This window comes from Musca autumnalis, unplaced genomic scaffold, assembly GCF_047663935.1.
Source record: "Musca autumnalis isolate F117 unplaced genomic scaffold, ASM4766393v1 scaffold_1, whole genome shotgun sequence".
Classification (NCBI taxonomy): domain Eukaryota; kingdom Metazoa; phylum Arthropoda; class Insecta; order Diptera; family Muscidae; genus Musca; species Musca autumnalis.
In genome coordinates, this window is record NW_027411644.1 from 103,890,485 (window position 1) to 103,915,227 (window position 24,743).

General features: G+C 36.2%; 1 protein-coding gene across 1 annotated transcript in view; it reads right to left on the reverse strand.

The window, feature by feature from the left end:
• Nucleotides 1-24,743, reverse strand: part of Dhc1 (dynein axonemal heavy chain 1) — a 339,369-nt gene that overhangs the window by 112,770 nt on the left and 201,856 nt on the right. The window contains exons 30-31 of the mRNA XM_073986825.1: nucleotides 3,778-3,873; nucleotides 3,270-3,326 (exon numbers count right to left, since the gene is read on the reverse strand). Of these exons, the coding sequence (XP_073842926.1) occupies nucleotides 3,270-3,326; nucleotides 3,778-3,873 (153 nt within the window). The remainder of the gene's footprint in view (nucleotides 1-3,269; nucleotides 3,327-3,777; nucleotides 3,874-24,743) is intronic.

A 24,743-nucleotide genomic window follows, 5' to 3' on the forward strand; every position in this document is an offset into this window, starting at 1 on the left:
AAGTGTGCTACGTCGTATAAGAAGAGCCGTTCTAGCCGAGGAGGTACCACCACAATTTACGATGAGCGATGTCGCAGATGCCATCCGAAAGCGTTGGACCCACACCGAATATCGATGGTAATGCTTAAGCAACTGGATGAACCTGGAGTTGAGTATTTAACAAGTGTCCTCAACCTATCGTTAGCCACCCATATTATACCAGAAGCGTGGAAAGTTGGCAGGGTGGTCCCACTACTGAAGCCTGACAAGGATGCCAGCAGAGGTGAATCGTACATGCCGATTTCACTCCTGTCGCCAATAGCAAAGATCATAGAGGCACTACTCCTCCCCACGAAGAGAAGATGCTTTCCAGTTACCCAACATCAACATGGATTTCGGAAAATGCACAGTACTACAACAGCATTAGACGCCATACCCACACATATCAGTAGACGACTGAACCAGAAGGGCCGTGCGACCGAACACTCATGGTGGCTCTTGACCTATCGAAGGCTTTCGATACCGTCAACTATGCCAAGCTGTTTGAGGATATAGAGAAGACCCTTCTCCAGCCATGTTTGAAACGTTGGGTAATCAACTTATGTGCGGACCGCAGTCGTTCAGAATTCAGAAACAATAAGTCCAAAACCCTTACAGTGAAACAGGGAGTTCCCCAAGGAGGGGTGATATCTCCGGAACTGTTTAACCTCTACCTGTCTGAAATTCGTGATGTATGCGGATGATTGTACGATCTTGGCGTCGGGTCCTATTGTCGATGACATATGTGCAGGTTAAATGTCTACATAGCTGACCTAGTGCAGTTCTTCCATCTGAGGAAGATGAAAATATCCGCCGCTAAATCCACTGCCACACTGTTCACCACATGGACGGCTGAAATGAGACTCCCACTGAACATATTGGTCGATGGTGCACTGATTCCGACCACTAACTACCTCAAAATACTGGGTGTAACGTTCGATAACATGTTTAAGTCATTCGCGCATGCCACAGCTATTTGCGATAAGATCAGAGGTAGGAACAAGGTGCTCAAGTCACTGGCCAGCAGCACTTGGGGAGCTACCAAGAAACCTTGTTGACCACCTACAATGCAATAGACCGGCCTGTGGCAAGCTATGCAGCGCCAGCGTGGTCTGCAAAGATTAGCACTACGCAGTGGAAGAAGATTCAAACCTGCCAGAATGCTGCCCTGAGGACTGCAACAGGGTGCCTTCTCATGACACCAGTGGACCATCTTCATAAGGAGACGAATACTTTACCGGTGCATCAACACAATAAGATGTTGTCGATGCAGTATATGCTTGGGTGTTATCGCAGTGAGCATCTCTGTCACGATTTAATGGACAGGCTTCTTCCATCCAGGCACGTCAGGAGAGATCTTCATGATCTAGAGAAAGAGAGGTCCAACGGTATAAAAGAGAACCTTTAGACCAACGAGCCTAACAGGCAGGCTTGGATAGCATTCAAACTGTTATGGTTGCGCAGGCAGTACAGAGATACAGTGTGAATGCCGTACTTGGAGACCACCCCCCATCCATCGCATCAGAAGAACGCCAGCCGCCAAGGCCAACACGAGTGGTTTTAGCCCAGTTTAGATCCGGACGATGCAGACGCCTCAATTCATATTGGGCCCGAATTGACGCCTCGATACCCAACACATGCCCAGTAGGGCTATAACCAAAAAAATACCACCACATAGCCGTGTAGAGCATGGAAAACTATTATGAAATACGGCGTCAATTTTTCTCTATCGCGAAAAAAGTTTCCGCACCAAATGCATTGAAGTTCAGTAATGCATTTTGTAATTTTAGCTGTTATGACAACATATTTGCTTTTAATTAAAATTTTTATTTTTTTGTAGTCTAATTTAAAATCATTATCAAAGCGTTCTGGACCAATTTGTTCTCAAATCGCGCCATTTGGAGCATATTAGGAAATTTTGATACTATTGCAATTTTTGCGTTTTCTTTATAAACTCGTGAATTTTATATTTATATTTTTTGTACCTACCGGATAAAAGAATATGGGGTCATTTGCAACGAAGTCGCGGAAGTTACAGGCTGTTTTTGTTGACTTTGCCTGTGAGAATCGTATATGTTTTTTACAAAAATACAACACCAGTACCACGTGGGGAATTTTGTCCTAATAATGAAAACGCGTTTCTAAGATCGATTCGGTGAAAAAAGTTTCCGCGCCGACTGTAATTACTAAAACCCTTTTGATATTTTTTCTACTTATAATTTTAAATTTGCTTTGTTTGAATAAATATTCATAGAAAAAAATAAATTTCTCACAGGCAAAGTCATTAAAAACTGTCTGTAACTTTCGCGAATTTGTTGCAAATGACACCATATTCTCTTGTCCGATAGGTACAATAAATATAAACATAAAATTCACGAGTTTATAAAGAAAAAACAAAAATTGCAATAGTGTCAAAAATTCCTAAAATGCTCCGAAATGGCGCGATTTGAGAACAAATTGGTCCAGAACGCTTTGGTAATGATTTTAAATTAGATTACAAAAAAATAAAAAATTTAGTTAAAAGCAAATATGTTGTCATAACAGCTAAAATTAAAAAATGCATTACTGAACTTCAATGCATTTGGTGCGGAAACTTTTTTCGCGATAGAGAAAAAATTACACCTTATTTCATAATAGTTTTTGATGCTCTACACGGCTATGTGGTGGTATTTTTGATATTTGCAAAAAAGTGCAAAAAGTTATATCCCTAATGCCCAGCCTGTGGATTGGGACCACACGATACACTGCATTTGATTAGCTGCCCAGCTAACCCCACTCACCTGTCTCCTGATTCCTCATGGACGCAACCAGTCCAGGTTGCCGAATTCTCATGCCTGGATGCTGATAACTAAATAGTACACGAACGAACATATTTGCGTTGCTACAACAACAACAATAGACTTTCATAGGCTATGAATGGGAGACTTATACTCCTATAATTTGAAAATACAGTCATAATAAGTTTTCCTTCCCATCGCCTATAAAATCGTGTCCACACTTAAACATAGGGTCAAGGAAATAATAGAGTCATATCAATGTGGCTTTAGACCTGATTTTCATCTTATGGAAATTCGTCTGTGGCTAACCGATACTTACCTTCCTTTTGTCGATACAAATTTATCACGTTCATATACAATATTAATTTACGATATTTCAAATGTCACATCAAAGCCACATATTAATTTGATTCGATATCAAAACATAAATATAAACCCAAAAAGCAAACATGTTGTTGCATCACGCCTACTCACCTGACGCATTGCTGTCAAAAATCCTTGAGGATTGAAGAAGCCTGTCATCCAAAAGACCTGTTTTCCCACAACGATGCATTGTGACAAAGAAGCAAGGAAGGCATTGCATGAAATTCAAAAGGAAATGGAAAATAGAAAACAGATGACATAAAAGTGACACAGATTAAAGATATTTGATGTCATGTTACTTTGCTTTGTTTGACAAATTAAAAAAATATGTACCGTTAAGAGTTTATGCAAACCATGACACATAGAACCAGCATTTAAATTTAATTGCGTTTTTATATACCACAAAATACATTCCGCACAGCATACTCGTACTCAGCTAACGACCACCATTTTTGAACAAGTGCGGAGGTTTTTCTTTTTTTCAATTTACATGAATTTGTGTCATTTGCTATGTTTATTTAGTTTTGAACTACATTAATATTGGTGGTTTGTCGGTGGGTGGGGAATGTTTTTTGTTTGAATTTCATAGACTGAGTGGACACATAAGTGCATAACTTACCTTTGGACGATCCGTTGATATCCAAGTACGGAATTGTGCATTACGCTCCAGTAGTTCGGTGTACCAAAAGCCCAAAGTTGTTGATTCCCACGATATCTGAAAGTGACAGAATTTCACAGAGTTAAGAGGGATAAAACAAAATGTGATGTTGCCTGTCCGTCTGTCTTTCTGATTGGTTTAGTTGCTCCAACCATTATTTTATTTTTATGAAATTCTTTTTTGTGTCGCTTCGCTGCATTCCAAGGAAAACATACAAACTTTTTTATTGCGGTGGATGGGGAGTTTTATAAAAATTTCAAATGATAGCATATATTATAAAACATGAAAGTAAAAATATTTAATATGTTTTATACCGTACAATCTATCCATTGGCTTATGTATATATTAATTCTTTAAGAAAATTGATTTTACATACGAGAGGGAGATTATGTAAAATGTTGTATAATTCAATAAATAATGTAGGAATTCGTTTATTGAAAGGAAAATATGAGCGGTAAGCTTTTGAAAGGCGATATTTTAAACGACTACCACGCCATGATAAATGTAACATTTATCGTCACTGATAATAGAACATTTGTGTGCCAGCCAGTGACCAGAAATTGGCGAAATAACCCGCCACAACAATATAAGAAAAATAAACTCAATTTATTATTTGTTAAGTAAGCCAGGTCAATCTCAGATTTGTTGTTTTCAAATTTAGAAACAACAAGATTTTTTTAATGGGTGTGGTTGAAAATGATTTACTTTCGGGAAAGGCTGAGAAGACTAGTTTTGTCCAATGCCACTTAGACTCATCCATTTTAACTACACCCATCTAAAAAAACATGTAAGAACGGCGTTATAAACGGGCGAACGTTTATAACCTCCACCACCACTGTATTGAAGTAAATATGAACAATTATAACTCTTTCTCTACGTTAAGTATAATTCCTTGGAGGAGAATAATAGCTTAACTGATGATAACCACTTTATACTGATAATTTTCTCTGTGGAGGTTTTCAAACCATCGAGATTCCAAAATACCAAGTTACATCCACTTCAAAAGGAAAATGTAGCAAGACTCTTTAAAAGAGCTCATCGTTGTTCTTTCTATCCAATACCAAATTACAACAATCTCGGTTCGAAAATTTTACAAAAGCCCCTCGAAATACATAAAATTAGGCAATACCGGTGCATGGACGATAGACTAAAACCTATATACATACGAGGGCAGTTCGGAAACTTCTTAGCCTATCAATGAAAAAGAATAGTTAGTTTTTCAAAAATATATTTTTATTTTTCAATATAATCTCCTGAAACTTCAATACACTTAGTCCATCGCTTTTCTAGCAATTCTATGCCTTGATTAAAATAGTTTTCCTCAAGGTCTTCAAAATAGTGGTTTACAACTGTAATTGCATCTTCATTTGAGGTAAAACGCTTGCCAGCAAGGATTTTTTTTAGATTTGGGAACAAGTAAAAATCACTTGGAGCTAAATCAGGAGAATAAGGTGGGTGGTCAAACAACTCGTACTTTAATTCGTTGATTTTAGCCATTGTTAAAACAATCTTGTGCGCTGGTGCGTTGTCTTGATGAAAAATTATTTTTTGTGTTGTAAGCCAGGACGTTTTTCTCGAATTTGTACATTTAATTGATCCAAAAGGTTGCAATAGTACTCTGAAATTATTGTTTTACCCTTTTGCAGATAGTCAATCAATAAAATACCTTTGAAGTCCAAAAAAACCGTTGCCATAATCTTACCAGCCGATTGTTGTTTTTGCCTTCTTTGGGGCACTTCCTCCAGCTTCAGTCCATTGTTTGGATTGTTCTTTTGTCTCTGGAGTATAGTAGTGGATCCATGCCTCATCAACAGTTATGAAACGACGCTTAAAATCCATTTTATTTCGCTTAAAACTATCCAAACAAGCTTGAGAAATGTTCATTCTTATGCGTTTTTTATCGACTGTTAACAAACGCGGCACCCATCTTGCAGAAAGCTTTTTCATCTGTAGTTCTTCATGCAAAATTAAATGGACTCGGTCATTTGAGATGCCCATGATATTAGCAATTTCACGCACTTTTGTTCGTCGATCATTTAATACCATATCATGCACTTTGGCTACAATTTCTGTTGTTGTTGCTGATTTTGGACGTCCACTACGTGGTTCATCTTCAATGCTTGTACGACCACGTTTAAATTCAGCAACCCAATTTTTTACTGTTGCATATGAAGGAACACTTTCACCTAACACATTCACCATATCATTATGAATTTCTTGTCCCGATAAACTTTTTTTATGTAAATATTTAATGACTCTAATCTTCTAATTTTTCCATTGTAAAAAAATTGCGGATGCGTCTTTTTTGAACACCTGTTTCTATATGAAGGAGTTGCCAGATCGAAACAAAATTTAACATGTGTTCATAACAGAGATGGAAGTTTCCAAAACACTTAACTTTTTTCTGTTTATACTGCGCTTTTTGTGCTAGGCTAAGAAGTTTCCGAACTGCCCTCGTATATGTGTACGGATAGTATTTCGCGAGAAGACCAAATTTCAGCCATCTCGGGGGGATATTGAGGCCACAACCTTCGAAATACCGAAAATCGGAAGGTACCGTTCTATGGGGACTATGTGATGACGTGTACCTATACCGACAAATTTCAGGTGGAAAGGTTTATAACCCCAACGAAGACAAAAAAACCAAATATCAGCCACTTCAGTGGTATATTGAGGTTTAATCCTTGAAAATATCGAAAATCGGGAGGTACCGTTCAATGGGGGGGGGGGGGGGGGCTATCTAAAGACGTGGACCTATACGAACAAGTATCAGTTGGGCAGCTTAATACGCCTAACAAAGTCTAAATACCAAATTTCAGCCATTTCGATGGGATATTGATGCCACAAACTTCAAAATACCGAAAGTCGGAGGTACCGTTCTATGGAGGCTATCTGAAAGCATCGACAAATTTCAGGTGGAAAGGTTTATTCCTCCAACGAAGACTAAATACCAAATTTCAGAAATTTCCGTGGGATATTGGGGCTAAAACCTTGAAAATACCGAAAATCGAGAAATACGAGTGCGTTACGAAAACTATCTGGCGTAGGAAACATTTGAAATTTTTTTGGACAGCTTGACAGTTGTTAGCCTATACTTCCTCAGGACAGTTTGTCATACGACCTTGTGCTGTGCTTTGCAAAAAAATTGCAATTTACTTGTGAACGTTTTCTTCCGATCATTTTTCACAGTTTTCGGCGTGGATAGTCGCGCCAAGAGTTCATCGATAAAATTAAATCTTTGTATGCTGATAAAGGGCCATCTTATAGCACTGGTTTAATGAATTCAGTCGTGGCCGACACCAGCCAAAATCGGCGTTTTCATTGTTAAGCCAGATAGTTATCGTTCAGCCCTCGTATCTTTCTATGGAGGCTATATGAAGACGTGGACCTGTACTAATAAATTTCATGTAGAAAGTTGTATACCCCAACGAACACTAAATACCAAATTTCAGCCATTTCGGTGGGATATTGAAGCTAAAACTTTGGAAATACCGGAAATAGGAAGGTACCGTTCTATGGTGGCTGTATGAAGACGTGGACCTATACCTATACCTAAGACTAATTTCAAGTGGAAAGTTTTCAGCCATTTCGGTGTTGTATTGTTATACAGAATTATAAAGCTCTACCTTAAAAATGGGGACCTGTATCTTGATTTCAATAGACGGAGGGACAAATTGACAAATTAAATTATACCCTCCGTATTATGGAGGGTATAGAAATCGCTAAAATGGTGAGCATGATTTGTTCCAAACTTTGTACATCGTTATGTTTCTTTCAGACATACATCCGGTTTCAATATGAATTATATCGGCCCACTCTTTCGCCTACCTCTCTCACACAATTTCAAAACTTTTAGGAAAAGGCCAGTTTAAGGACATGTCTCAGATCCTTTTGATTTTTTTTGCCGCAGATTGTATTCGCTCCCCAATTATGAGTACAAATGTTTTTATACTTCCTAACACAATGGGTGCCACCGTGGCGCAATGGTATGTACACCCGCATTGCACGCTGAAAGTCGTAGGTTCCATTACCCTCAAACAAGTTCCAAATTTCGCTTAATTGCAGTTTGCGGCTATTTCGGCGATCGTTTTGATTTTTTACCGATAGTACTACATGTGGTCCTGTTTTTTATGTTGTTTAGTGAACAAGTCCATTCATCCTCACATAATGGTCTAAAAGCTCCGAAATTCCTACGATGACCATCTAAAATGACGGATAGGCACGATAACTATCGAAAGAAGTGATTGACATTGGTCCAATCATTGTACATCGTAATATCTATCTCAAACTTTTATTAAAGTTCGAACTTCGAAGATGGACTATATAAGAAAACTTCTTTCGGTACCTAATTCAGAAGCTTTAACAGCTCCACTTTAGTGCGGTCTAAGGACTTGTTGTGAGATTTTCATCGAAGGTAGTACTTGTGATATAATTTTTTAGTGGGAAAGTCCATGTTTCCAGATATAACGTCCCAAATTTTGCAAAAAATCCTACGATTACTAACCAAAATGGGTGGTTGCCACTTTAACTATCGCAAGGAATGACTCCCAAAATTAGATCCACTTCCAAAATGGACAATGTCAGTTTACTTCATCGTGTTCAAATTTTAATAGTTATAATGGAGCCAGATTTAAGAAGGTTGTTGCATAAATTACAACAAATAGGAATTTTACAAAAACAACATTTGCTTTGTTCCAATACTTTTATAATGATAGATCTAGCAAAAGAGCAAATTGTTAATTTGTATATACTCCACCATAATTAGTCATTCCGTTTGTAACACATCAAAATATTCGTCGGAGGCCCCATAAAGTCTATATATATATTAGGTCTGTCTGGTTACTCAAAAGTTTCCAAATTGTTACAGAAACTTATATGTTAACTCACTTGTTCTCCGTTAACGCTCTGTTAGTCATTGAAAACTTGCAAGTTTTTGCTGGAGAAATTTCTTCTAGCAAGAACTAGCAAGTTACCAGACACACATATTCTTGATTAGCATAAAATTCTACGTCGTTATAACCATGTTCGTCTGTCTGTCCGTCCGTATGTCTGTCTGTTGAAATCAAGATACAGCTCGCAATTTTTAAGATAGAGCTTTATAATTTGGTATAGAAGTTTGTATAACTCCACTATGGTTTCAATCAGGATTTTTTTGCAAAAAACAATTTTTTTGAAGTTTCAAAATTTTGATTTGTTTTTGCGCAGAATAATAAAAAAACACTTCAAATCAACGGAAAATACTCTACGAGAAATTTACAAAAATATATTTTTTAAGAAAGTCAACTTTTTCACACATTTCTATCGAGCTTCGCGTTTGGTATACCGTGACATCATTTTGGACAGTTTTTGGCTAAAATTGTATATGCACCAACTGTGAAGGTCTATTGTACGCCTCTGTTTTGTAAATTTTTGAAAGTTGTATAGAAATTTTTGTTCACAATCTAATCGATTTTCATTTATTTGCAAGCGCCTGTCGGGCAATTAACAGAGAAAAAATAGTTAAATGGAGAGAGTTTAGTTTAGAGTTTGTAAAGATTAGTAGTGGTTTCGGTCAGATTCCGATTGAAAAGATGAATATGATAAGGCGAAAGTGCTTTTCACAGTTTTGAGTTAAAAGGTACAAAAATTGGTGGGTTATTTGAAAAATCAAGAGCTGGGGGGTTTTATCATTAGAGTGCGGTTGTGCCATATATGTGTACTTTTAAACCATAAGAAAAACATCTTCGAAAGATCAACTTCCGATTTATGTCATATAGAATTTGAGCACTACTAGATACATATTGATATTGTCTAGGTCCTGTAATGATACTAAAACATGATGTCCCCACTTGAAAGGAGTATGAATTCAATCTGTTTAGTTCCCGCAGAGCTGGAAGGCAATTACAAATGGCCAAATACATAAATATTTTTGTATGTATAGCGAAAAAGTATGATAATCAAAATTGGAAAGAAAATAGCAAGAAATCGGATGTATTAAAGATTTACCTCATTTTTGTTCAGAAAAAAAAAACAATGTTTTGTGTTTTTGTATAGTCTGTATATTCCATACGGAACAATTTCAATTAGCTGTACCTCCCGATTTTCGGTATTTTGTAGCATTTAGCCTCAATATATGACCGAAATGGGGTATAAATCTGTCCACCTGATATTTATCGTTATAGGTCCAAGTCTTCATATAACCCCCATAGAACGGTTCCTCCCGATTTTCGGTATTTTGAAGGTTTTAGCCTCAATATCACACTGAAATGGCTGACATTTGGTATTTAGTCTTCGTTGGTGGTATACAACTCTCCACCTGAAATTTGTCGTTATAGGTTGACGTAGAACGGTACATCCCGATTTTCGGTATTTTGAATTATGTAGCCTCAATATCTCATCGCACGCAGAATTAGCAGACCTAAGCTTAGATGGAGCAAACAAGTGGATAAAGAGATGAAAAGGCGCGGTATTCCAGAAAGCGAAGCAGCAAACAGATAGAATTTTAGATACTTTCTTAGTTCGGTATTTTCGATATTTTGAAAGTTTTAGCAAGGGGTACACACATTCCTCGCAAAAATGAGACAGTATGCGTCCACGTTTTGTAAAAGGTCCCATGTAAGGTACCACGTAATTTAAGATTTTTTTTGTAGATTTAATCACATTTTTCTGCTGAACTACATAGTTGGAAACTGGAAATTTGTGTTCCCAGAAGCTAGAAAACTTACTCAAAAAAAACTATCCATATGTGTACATATATGTAGGTTTTAGTGTAACTCCCTATGGACCGATATTGGACAATTTTATGTATTTCGAGAAGTTTTTGATATTTTTTGATATTGTGTTTAGTCATAGGATAGAAAATTGCATGGAATTAGGTTCAGTAGTTTTGGAAAAATAATGTATTGAAAAAAGGGGGCGTTGTCATCAGTTTTCAAGAAATAACATATTTAAAAAAGTGGGCGTGGTCTGGTATTTTGGCTCCAAATATGTACCAAGGGTACACACAGGCACTGTGGTTGCCTCCCAAAATTCATGCTGAAACCGATATAATCATAAGTTTGGCTTATACATATAGCGTTTAAAAGAAAGGCGTGGGGAAGGTACCCCACCTCCTCCGAAATTCATAAACAAGTGAGCAAAGGCTATAGTCGGGACGGGGCCGACAATATGTTACCCTATACCAAAAGCATAAGCTTTTCACTGGTAAACATTTCTTTTAGGGAATATAATCCGAATACTATCAAACATAATATGCCTCTTTCTCTCGGGACCCCCATAAGCAAGCAAAATTTCGTGACCATCCGATCAAAAATGCGACCTGTAGCGTGATTGCAAAAAATGGAAGAATTGGATGCACTGTGGTATCTCTCTTGTTTGGCCACCTTCGCCAACCTACTTTACACAAATTTAAAGGTAGTATTGTCTTCTTCTATTGACAGGCTTTGCCGTTGGAAATCCCTACTAGAAGCCGATATATTCACAAAGAATAAAACTTTGAATTTGTCTCCACATGAGTTTTTCCCCATTCCGACCCCTAAATATTATCCGACTATCACTACAATCAATAGGCTTCTTCCTCTGTGGGGCCCGCACCTACGCCCAAAATCTAGTGACTATCCGATCAAAATTCCAACCGGTAGCGTGATTACAAAAAATGAAACAAAAATGGATATATTACTGACTTTTGCAATATCTCGGTTGTTTGCTCACCTACGCCAACATACTTTGCATCAATATAAAGGAGATCTTTTCTTCTACCATTGGCGGGTTTTCTGTTTGGAATGCTCCTACCAGAAGCGGAGATATTCGCATAAGAAAAAACTTTGACTTTTCTCCACATACGCTTTTTGCTTATTCCGACTCCTGAATATTATCCGACCATCAGCAAACTTAATAGGCTTCTTCCTCTGTGGGACTCGCATCAACTCCCAAAAAATTCGTGACGACCCGTCAAAATTGCGACCTGTAGCGTGATTACAAGGAAATCGGAAAATGGGACGCATTACCGACTATTGCGATATCTCTGTTGTTTGACCACCTACGACAGCCTACTTTACATCGTTGTAAAGGTGATATTTTCTACTTTCCTTGTCAGGTTTTGCTTTTGATATACCTCTTAAAGAAACAGAGCTATTGGCTTTGAAATAAAACGTTGACCTTGTCTCCAAATAAGTTATTGCCCATTTCGACCACTGAATATTATCCGACCATCATCAAAATCAATAGGCTTCTTCCTCTGTGGGACCCCCATTAACTCCCAAAATTTCGTGACGATCCGATCAAAATTGCGACCTGTAGCGCGATTTTGAAAATAATTGAAAAATGGGATGTATTACCGACTATTGCTATATCTCCGTTATTTGGCCATCTACGTCAACCAGCTTTGAATCATTGTAAAGGTGGGATATTCTTCTTTCATAGTCAGGCTTTGCTTTTGGAAGATCCCCAACCAAAGCTGTGATATTCGTAATTATAATTCAAATCGCAAAAATAAAAAGATGGGTTGTATTAGCGGCTATTGCGATTTCTTCTTTGTTTGACCACCTACGACAACCTACTATACATCGTTGAAGAGGTGATATTTTCTGTTTTCATTAGCAGGTTTTGCTTTTGATATACCCATTACAGATGCGGAGATATTCGCTTTGAAATAAAACGTTGACTTTTTCCCCAAATAAGTTTTTTGCCCATTTTGACCCCTGAATATTATCCGACCATCACCAGAATCAATAGGCTTCTTCCCCTCCGGGACCCCCTTTCAACACCCAAAATTTGGTGACGATCCGATTAAAATTGCGACCTGTAGCGTGATTACAAGGTTTAGATGGACAGACGGACGGACGGACTGACGGACGGACACACATAGCCAGATCGACTCAGCTCGTCGAGACATTCATTTTGGTATATATAAGTATGGGTCTAGGACCATTATTTCGATGCGTTACAAACTTTTTGGCCAAAACCAACTTATAATACCCTCCCCACATAGTGGTGTAGGGTATAAATATACATAACAGGCGTGGTCGGATCTTTAGGCCCCAAAGAAGTACTACATTGTAGATTAATCCGTAAATTTTTAAACCGATACATGCGTAATTTTTGCAAATATACCGTTTTTTTAAATATCGCATAAGGGAGGTACCCCGCCCCCTCTGGAATTCAATAAAATATGTAGCCTGATTGCGGGGATCAGCCCTGTACATTCCCTTCCATTTTAGGAAAATCGTTTCAGTAGTTTTTGCAGAAAAACTTTAAATTGAAATGAAAATTGAAAAAAGTGGACGCGTTAAAATGTCTTTTTTTTCTGCGGGCTATATGAAGGCCTGGTCCTATACCGACAAATTTCAAGTCGAAAGTTTTATACCCCCAACGAAAACTTACTACCAAATTTCACCCATTTCGGAGGGATGTTGAGGCCGCAACCTTCAAAATACCGCAAATCGGGAGGTACTGCCCCATGGCAGCTATATGAACACGTGGACCTATACCAAAAAATTTTCCGTTGAAAGTTTTATACCCCCAACGAAGACTAAATACCAAATTTCAGTCATTTCGGTGGGATTTTGAGGCCGCAACCTTCAAAATACCGAAAATCGGTAGGTACCGTTTTATGGAGGCTATATAAAGTCGTGGACCTTTGTAGAAAAATTTTAGGTGGAAGGTGTTATACCACCAACGAAGACTTAATACCAAATTTCTGCCATTTCGGTGGGACACTTAGGCCACAAATCCTTGAATATGGTTTTGCATATGCTCATTTTATGCAAATATGTCAAAATATGCAAAAATTTCTGGGCCTTATTCGTTTTATTTTGTGATAAAACGAGTATCTGTCTAATAAGATTTTCTCTACGACCATCCTAACCATATATATATGTTAGGCCGGGGCGATTTGAAAACCTTAATGAGCCCTTCGCGTTTCTGATTCCTGGGATTGAACTGAGCAAAAAAGTCCACTGGACCATATATTTACCGTGAAAATCGAGCCTCCCGATTTTGACTTTAAGTATTTTATTGACGTTTTTTGGATATTTTGGCATATAACAGCCAAACCATTGAGATTTTCGATCCAACACAAATACAAAAATTGTAGCCAAGACAGTAATTAAGAACTCTCTAATACATCGCGAAAGCATTGGAACGCTCCTTCAGGCAGTTTTGGCCTTGAGAAGGTGCAAACTTTTCGAAAAATGTCGATAAATGACACTGTGCTACAAAAGTTGACCAGAAAAATATTCCAGTGTTCTGATGCAAAATTATATCGTGTTGGGATCCATGGACAACGACAATGCCTTTAGTTCGTTGGGGTCACTTTGTTTTATTTTTTTATAACGGTAAAAGTAGTGAAAATCTGGGTTTCTTACATTTTCAAATTTAAACGGACATATCTTCTTTTTTTCACAACGGATTTCTAGTGATCCTTCTTCCTTTTAAAAGGGTAATAATATCTTTCGAACACGTTATTATTTATTTAAGTCGGTTAACAAATGGCTAAGTTATAGTAGTTTATGTCTGAAAACCCCGACAAAAAGACTATAACTGAATTTCTCATAATTTTCCAAAATATTTGCTATGTTCCAGAACCTGCAAGAAGCTACTACTTTTTACTACGATAACATTTTTTTCCTTTATGTTATCGAAAAAAATAATAAAAATTTGTACATTCTTGCAGTACTGGAACAGACCAATAATGTTTTTTGTTTTGTTCAATAATTATTTTCAAATTTATGAGAAATTCAGTTATAGTTTTTTTTAGCAATTTGTTAACAGATTTAAACAAATAGTAACTTGTTCTAAAGATATTATTCACCCCTTTAAAAGGAAGAAGGATCACTAGAAATCCGTTGTGAAAAAAATAAGATATGGCCGTTCAAATTTGAAAATGTAAGAAACCCAGATTTTCACTACTTTTAGTGTTATAAAAAATAAAACGGAGTCACCCAATCGAAATAAAGGCATTTTCGTTGTCCATGGATCCCATCACGATATAATTTTGCATCAGAACACTTGAATAATTTTCTGGTCAAATTTTGTAGCACAATGTCATTTATCGACCTTTTCCGAAAAGTTTGCACATTCTTAAGGCCAAAACTGCCTGAAATGCTTTTGCGATGTATTAGAGAGTTTTCAATTACTGTCTTAGCTACAACTTTTGTCTTTGTGTTGAATCGAAAATCTCAATGGTTTGGCTGTTATATGCCAAAATATCCAAAAACGTCAATAAAAAAGTTAAAGTCAAAATCGGGAGGCTCGATTTTCACGGTAGATATATGGTCCAGTGGACTTTTTTTGCTCAGTTCAATCCCAGGAATCAGAAACGCGAAGGGCTCATTAAGGTTTTTTTCCTTCCACACAAATCGCCCCCACCCTAATATATGTATTTGCATAGGATTCCGCTGTCTAGTTATGACTAACATTTCATTCTCAACTAATGCCATTACCAACGATTTTTATTTATTTAGATTATAGACTTTTACAAAATTGTCCCACTTTGTCTGAAATTCTGCCACCGCACACTGGTCGAAACCACTGAACTAGCGGCGCGAAAGTCAAAAATCTAACTATAAAATTGCGAAATATTTTCCATTGTATCGATTACAGACACTTTGCAGACAAAGATTTTGTTTTTTCATTTTTGTTGTTGTAAATATTCACTCAGTTATTCACTATCAAATACAAGAGTTTTTGTTGCATCAGATTTTAAAAAATTGTTGCAAAAAATTAACTTCATATTTGTTTAAATGTTAGATAAATTCGTAATGAAACTGGACGAGTTTTATTTTTAATTAATAGCAGAGGGTGTGATTTAAATTATAAAAATTAGTTTGGGGTCTGGAGGTACTTAGTTATGTAGCAATAAATTTTCAAAAACTTCAATTTTTTGTGTTTTTATGGGTTGTACGCGCTTGTTCCATAGAGTGCATCTTGTAAACTTGGCCGAACTTAGGTTCGATTATTTTTTGGGGAATGACACTGGACTCTCTGGATACGGAATAACTACATTAGGGCTGCACATATTTGCAAATCTTTTGATGACTGCACTTTTAAAATAAGGGGTTTTTGCATGAAATTGATACAAATTTAGCTGTGCATTTGTATGGGAGCTAAATCAAGATAGGAACCTATATTGAGAAATATTTACAAGGACGAGTTCTACCCCTGGAGACACTATAATACTATATTATAGCTAAATATGTTATTAAATATGGGATAACACGTAAAAAACGAATCGGGGGTACCATAAAAGGGGCTACATCGAAACATAAATCTGTGTTGAAAATGTTTTGTTAGAAGATTTTGTACGCAGTGAGAACGCGGAATGCAAAATTACAGCCAAGTTGGTTTAAAAATGTGGTCATGATATTCAAAATACCTTAAATTGGGAGGTACGGTTACATGGGGGCTATATCAGAACGTACACCTATGTCCATAATTTTTGGTGAAAATATTTTGTGACCACAAGGAACCCTAAGTACCAAATTACAGGTAATTTGCTACGAAATTGTGGCTTAAATACTCAAAATCTTAGGGTACCGTTATATGGGGGCTATACCAAAACATTAGCCAATATTGTTCATATTTGGCCCATTATTACCCACAGGTACAAGCTGAGTTTGTGCCAAATTTCAATGACGTATCTCAATTTGTTTGCAAGTTATTAATTTTGCGCCGCTAGATCAGTGCTTTCGACCACCGTGCACCGGGAATATCTTCAGCAAAGGGTTCTGAATCAACTACATAATGTAGCAAGCTGCGATTTTTTGCGTTTTTTTTTGAGTTATTTCACTTTTTTGGAGGTGCCCTCCTTGCAAAAATAATATCTTTTTTAATTTTTTGTTTGGTGAAGGAAATAGTAAACACAAAAACTAATCCGTTTTGAACTAAAAACACATTTGTTTTAAATAAATATTCACCATGTGTTCTAAAATGTACAGACGTGTCGTGGTCAACATTTTTGTTAATTATAGCCTTAATACTTTCTAACTAGGGATAATGATTGCTTGATTTATTTGGCCCTTTTAAAAAAAATAGTATTTATAGAGATCTCTTCTCGAATCAATATTTTAAACATATCAGTATTTATAAAAATCTTTTGGCGGATCAGTGACAATTTTTGTTCATTATAATCGTAGTTGTTGAATGTGTGTACAAATATTAAGAAAATATTTTTGGGAACACAAAACTTTGTTCTTTATAAACGTAGTTTCTTATATTACATGTTCGCTATATCCGAAGTTTACTGTGTGTTTTAGCTTACTTTTGCATATAAAGCATTCAAAATGGCCCAACAATACAATAGATTTAAATCAAATAACCAACATTTTAGAGGACATAACATTGGGATATAATGATGTTATCATAGCCGGAGATTTCAATTCGAATATTCTGTTAGATTCACATTTAACTGACATTATGTTAACTCTGGGTCTCTACACCGCAAATAATTGTAACCCTACACATTTTACTCCTACTGTTAACACTCTTTTAGATTTGTTCTTCGTAAATAATACATCAAACATAATGTTATATGATCAACTATCTGCATCATGCTTTTCGAAACATGATCTGATCTATCTAACATACAATTTTGTCATATCAGAGCAAGTGGAAACGTTTTCATATCGTGATTACAAAAATATAAATCTTTCGTATCTAGATAATCAGATTAACTTAGTAAATTGGCAGGAAATATATAACCTCGTTACCATTGATGAGAAGTTGAGTTTTCTTCAGGATACTATCTATATATATAAATGAGCTTGGTGATAAGTGATTGACTGACTGACTGACTGACTGACTGACTCATCATCAACGCCCAGCCAAAACGGCTAAAGCTAGGAGCTTGAAATTTTACCAGTGGGTCACTGTTGATGCAAATGTGCGAGATAAGGCCGGGTTTTAGAAAATTCGTCCTGGAAACACAAAAAATAACAACAACAAAAATCCTTATTTTTCATTATCATTACGTACTTATTTACTTAGTTGGCCCTCTGCAAGACATGTGTCAAATTAACAATGCTATAACTTCATGATACCGTAAACGATCACACATAATTTCAAATTTTGTAGTTTACTTCTAGGCGCACTTATTTTATCGTAAACCACTAAATAATAGAAAGACAAGACATTTGTTATCTTCCATTGCAACAGATGTCGCAGTTGGTGATAATGGTATAAACAGGTGTCGCACAAAACATTTTCATTCGTTAAAATACAGTTAGAAAAGATGATTACAAATGATGCATTTGTAAAAATTTTGATTTTAAATTTAAAATTAAAACAAAAATTCTTTCAATAAATGATGTTGGGTTTGTTGAACAAATGAGTTGCTGTTGAAGACAACATTAGGGGAATAAATTCAGAAATCGGCCAGAAATAACAACAACTAAAAACTGTATGGACCTCACTTTTTGGTAATAACTAAATGTTTGCAAATCAATGAAAGTGCAATAAAATTGTGCATATTACCACGATTTATTTGCAATTAAGAATTTTATCGTATATGGAGATGTACAGTCATAACTATTCAATTTTCAATTTCAAAATCTGTAATTTGAAGAAATCGCTAAATAATTAATGAAATCAATAATAGGCCCCAGGAATATAGGAATTTGGTATGGAAATCAAGGTTGGGAAGTGGTGCTTCTAAAAGGAAATGGTTTGGAAAATTACCAATCATGTGTACGAAAAGTACTAAATGGTACTAAATTTAGTACAATTTAGATTTGGTTGAACGTAAAGAGCTGGAAACCTGAAATTTGGAATTAAGGTTACTGTTGTAGTGTAGGATTGAGATATGAGGGTAGTTTTGGAAATTCGTGCTTATGTGTACGAAAAGTACTAAATAGTACTAAATTTGGTACAATAGGGATTTGGGTGAACGGATAGAGCTGGAATCCTGATATTTGGAATTGAGATTACTGTTGGAGTGTAGGATTGAAGAACTTTTGGAAATTCGTACTTATGTGTATGAAAAGTACTAAATGGTACTAAATTTGATACAATGGGGATTTGGGTGAACGGATAATAGCTGGAATCTCGAAATTTGGAATTGAGATTACTGGTGGGGTGTAGGATTGAGGTAGTTTTGAAAATTCGTACTTATGGGTACGAAAAGTACTAAATGGTACTAAATTTAGTACAATTTGGATTTGAATGAACGGATAGAGCTGGAAACCTGAAATTTGGAATTAATATTACTGTTGAAGTGTAGGATTGAGATATGAGGGTGGTTTTGGAAATTAGTACTTATGTGTACGGAAAGTACTAAATGGAACTAAATTTTGTATAATGGGGATTTGGGTGAACGGATAGCGCTGGAATCTCGAAATTTGGAACAGAGATTACTGGTGGAGTTTAGAATTGTGGAAGTTTTGGATATTCGTACATAGGGTACGAAAAATACTAAATAGCACTAAATTTGGTACAGTTTCGATTTGGGTGAACGGATAGAGCTTGATTCCTCAAATTTGGACTGAGGATCACTGATGAAGAGTAAGAAAGATGCACCAAAGGGTTTTTGGAAACTTGAGTGTACGAAAAGTACTAAATAGTACTAAATTTAGTACAATTTGGATTTGGGTGAACGGATAGAGCTGGATTCCTGAAATTTGGAATTGATATTACTGTTGGAGTGTAGGACTGGGGAAGTTTTGGAAATTCTTACTTATGTGAATGAAAAGTACTAAATGGTACTAAATTTGGGACAATGGGGATTTGGGTGAACGGATATAGTTGGAATCTCGAAATTTGGAATTGAGATTACTGGTGGGGTGTAGAATTGAGGTAGTTTTGAAAATTCGTACTTATGGGTACGAAAAGTACTAAATGGTACTAAATTTAGTACAATTTGGATTTGGGTGAACGTATGTATGTAGCTGGAAACCTGAAATTTGGAATTAAGATTACTGTGAAGTGTAGGACTGAGATATGAGGGTGGTTTTGGAAATTCGTACTTATGTGTTCGAAAAGTACTAAATTTGGTACAATAGGGATTCGAGTGAACGGACAGAGCTGGAATCCTGAAATTTGAAATTGAGATTATTGTTGGAGCATAGGATTGGTAAAATTTTGGAAATTCGTATTTATGTGTACGAAAAGTACTAAATGGTACTAAATTTATTACAATTTGGATTTGGGTGAACGGATACAACTGGAATCCTGAATTTTAAGTATTTTAATTCTATTTATTTTAATTTAAAGTATGAATTTTAGTAAACGGAAAGAGTTAGAATTTGCAACCCGTTCGCGGCAGGCTATAGAGGTAGAATTTGGATTTGGGTGACGGATAGTGTTTGAGTCCTGAAATTTGAAATTAGGATTACTATTGGAGTGTAGGACTGAGGTAGTAAGGGTACGGAAATTACTAAGTGGTACTACCTGTGGTACAATTTGGATTTGGGGGAACGGATAGAGCTGGAATCCTGGAATTTGGTCAGACTGCTGTTGGAGTATAGGATTGAGATGGAAGTAGTTTTTGAAATTCGTACTTATGGGTACGAAATGTACCAAATGGTACAACTTGGATTTGAGTGCACGGATAGTGCTGGAATCCTGTTATTTGGAATTATGGTTACTGTTGAAGTGAAGGATTAAGGTTGTTTTGGAAAATCGAATTGTACAGAATTTGGTACAATTTGTTTTTGTGTAAAGGGGTTTTTGGAAATTCGTCTTAGAAAGGTACGAAAAGTGCTAAAGTGTACTAAATATGGAATCCATTTGAACGAGTGGTCATTGATGGAGAGTTAGGAAGATGTACCAAAGGGTATTTAGAAACTCGACCTATAAGTGTACGAAAAGTACTAAAAGTTTCTAAATTTGGAGCCAATTGCATATTTTTAATGGATAAAGCTAGAATCTTCAAATTTGGTATGGGAATCAAGGTTGGGAAATGGCGTTGAAATAAGGAAATGGTTTTGGAAGTTCGTATTTATGATTACGAGTAGTACTAAATTTGGATTTGGGTGAACGGATAGAGCTGGAATCCTAAAGTTTTGAATTAAGATTACTGTAGGGGTGAAGGATTGAGATAGTTTTGGAAATTCGTACCTTTGGGTACGAAAAGTACTAAATGGTACTAAATTTGGTACAATTTGGATTTGGATGAACGGATAGAGCTGGAATTCTGAAATTTGGAACTAAGATTACTGCCGGACAGTAGAATTGAGGTAGTTTTGGAAATTCGTACTTATGGGTACAGAAAGCACTAAATTTGGTACAATTTGAATTTTAGTAAACGGATAGTGTTGGAATTAGGAATTAAGATTACTGTAGGAGTGTAGTATTGAGGAAATTTTGAAAAGTCGTACGTATGGGTAAGAGAAGTACTAAATATGGTACAATATGGATTCGGGTGAACGGGTAGAGCTGGAATCCTGAAATTTTTGTTTGGAAAGAAATGGTACTAAATTTGATACAATTTGGATTCGGGTGAATTAATAGAGCTGGAATCCTGAAATTTGGAATTACGATTACAGTCGAAGAGTAGGATTCAGATTGTTTTGAAAAAGCAAACTTATGGTTACGAAAAGCACTAAATGGTACTAAATTTAGTACAATTTGTATGTAGGTGAACGGATAGCGGTGGAATCCTGCAATTTGAAAGTATGATTATTGTAGCCCTGTTGCGTTGAGGAAATTTGAAAATTGGTACGAAAATTATAAATTGTTCTAAATTTAGTACAATTTTAATTTGGTTTAACGGATAGAGTTTGAATCCTGAAATTTTGAAGTAAGATTACTACTAAAGTGAAGGATTGAGGTAGTTTTGGAAAATCTTACTTATGGGTACGAAGAGTTCGACTTTATACTAAGTTTGGTACAATTTGGAATTGGACGAACGGATACAGCTGGAATCTTGAGATCTGTAATTATTATGGAATTTACTGTAATTATTTTGTATTAATGTCCGTGTATGGCTGAGATATGTCGTCGAAATACGTACCATAAGTATACGAAAATTACTTAATGGTACTCAATTTGTTTTTGGGTGTAGGGACAGTGCTGGAATTTTTATTTTTTGGAGTTAGGGTGTGTATTGGTTTGCAACGTTGATCTCGCTGTTAATGTGTAAGGGTGAGATACGGCTGATCTTTTTGAAAATCGAACTTAAGGGGTACGTACAGTACCAAGATAAAAATAAATATTTATTAAAATTGGTATTAGTGCGACCAAATTTTCAGTGTTTGTCATTTCCATATTATATATTGTTTATTTGTTTTTTTATATCCTTTCCGCATACGAAGTAGCGGGCATTTTGCTAGTCTTACATATTTACGATGCTATAGTACCTATAAAAGAGAAATTACCTAGACCAAACAGTAAACCCTGGTTTAACACCAACATTAAAACTCTTATTAGAAATAGAGATTTGGCATACACTAGGTGGAAACGCTTTAAAACTCCAGAACTTCATGAAGTTTTTCGCGTAGCAAAAAATAATGTTAATAAACTTATAAATGCTTCAAAAGTGCAATATTATTCAGCTCCGCATTATACTCGAAAAGCAAATGAAAGCTCATAAGGGAAATTGGAGGATCAAAGTCTAAGCCCACTACACATTACCACGGGGACATTAATGCGTTAAACGAATCTTTTGTCAATATACCAACTATCAGTACAGATCATACCTTCTATGAAAGCAATAATGGCCCAACAGGCAATATGCATTCTTATGGAATTTTTGAGTTTAGATGTGTATCGCTGGATAAGGTCTTACAAAGTTTCATGTCCGTAAAGTCAAATGCTGTTGGTCTTGATAATATTGACCCAAAATTTATTAAATTAACTCTTCCTTACCTCCTTCCATATTTTACACATTTATTCAATGCAATCCTAACCTCCAGTACGTATCCAACTATTTGGAAACATTCTAAAATAATTCCAATACCTAAATCTGCTCATGAATATAGTCCGATTTCAATTTTATGCTATCTGTCCAAAGTCTTCGAGAAAATTATACATAAACAAATATCCGAATACATTAACAATAATTCCTTGCTAACAGATAGGCAATCCGGTTTCCGAGCAGATCATAGTTGTGTGAGTGCTTTAGTTGAAGTTGCAGAATCAATTAGAACTGAAATCGATGTCAATAATGTTGGTGTGCTAGTTCTTCTTGATCATTCTAAGGCATTTGACTCCGTTGATCACACTAACCTATGTATGAATTAATTTAATTGGAAATACAATATCAAATCCACTAATATTATCCAAAGGAGTTCCACAGGGATCTATTATTGGACCACTCCTTTTTTCATTATACTCGAACGATCTTCCCAATCAAATATCTAACAGTCAAATTGCTATGTATGCGGATGATGTTCAATTATTTGTTAGCGGTCCGGTGGATAATATCAGTGAATGTGTTACCAAACTGAATCATAACCTCTCGTGTGTTTATAAGTGGGCAACTGCGAATGGTTTATTTCTGAATCCGAAAAAATCTAAATGTCTCGTTATTCACAAAAATAAACAATTTAGTATTCGCGGTCTAGATGTCGTTATAAATGAACAAAGCCAAAAACAAGCCAAAAATTTGGGCGTCATTTTTAATAGGTCATTGATATGGTCCGATCATGTGAACACAGCAGTCGGACAAACATATGCAAAGCTACGCGCGTTATGGATAACGCATTCCTATACTCCATCCAATATACGAATTATCTTAGCAAGAACATTTCTGATTCACGGGCTTATGTATGGGTGTGAAATTTTTTCAAATTGCGACTCGATAACCCAACATAAATTAAACGTAGCATTTAATGACATCATTCGGTATGTTTACGGTATTAAACGAAATCAACATATTTCTCACTATGCAATTTCTCTATACGGTTGTAATTTTAATACCCTACTTAGAATTCGATCGTTGATATTGTTGCATAAAATCATTGTGAGGCGCACACCCAAATATCTCTATGATAGACTTAGTTTTTTCCCGATCTAGAAGGGGTAGAAAGCTTGTTCCCCTCAGACGACGGAGTTTAGTTTCTGAATGGCAGTTTTTCACTAGTACAATACGCTTTTGGAATACTCTTCCGAACGTAATTTAAAACATCAGCAATGCGTTAGTTCTTAAAAATAGGCTTTTCACGCATTTTTCTTAACTAATTATTTTTGCAATACTTAATTGTTCATTTTTTCACTTAATTTTTTTTATTATTTTTTAACATATATATCTTGTTACTTTATTTTCTTTTTCTTTTTTATACCCTCAGCCTTTAGGCTATGAAGGGTATATACACTTTCATACGGGCAAAATGTGCCTCATCGAAATAATGGTTTTAGACCCCAAGTATGTTTGGACGAAATGTGTTTCAGACAATTTGGAGTCGATTGAGCAATGTCCGTCCGTCTGTCGGTCTGTCTGTCTGTCTGGCTGGCTGGAGCGCACGATAACTCTCGAAGGGATGAACCGATTCGGTTCAAATTTTGGCTTTCGTAATATTTTGCCCAAACTTAGTTTAAGTTCGAAGATGGGCTATATCGGTCCACTCCTTCCGGTACCTCCCACACAAAAGTTCGAAAATGTTCCGAAAATTTGTGCGCGCGATAACTCTTTAAGGGAGTAACCGATTTGGTCCATACTTTGCCCATCGTGGAGCGTGTACCAGATTTAGATAAGGTTTCAATATGGACTCAATCGGTCCACTCCTTCGGGTACCTCCCACACAAAATTTCGGAAAAGTTCAGTTTAGGGCCATCTCTCGAATCGCGTTGATTTTTGTTTTAGCAACTTGTATTCACGTCCCCCCATACGGCGGTAAAAGTTTCATCAGGGGCACAACCCTACTTCCTGAGAAAATAGCCTGAAAGGTTCAAAAAACCCCTATGACACCGTGTGTAGTGGTTGGAGCGCAAGATAACTCTCGAACGGATCTGCCGATTCGATCCGAAATTTGGCCTTTATAATAGTTTGTCCAAACTTAGTTTAAGTTAGAAGATAA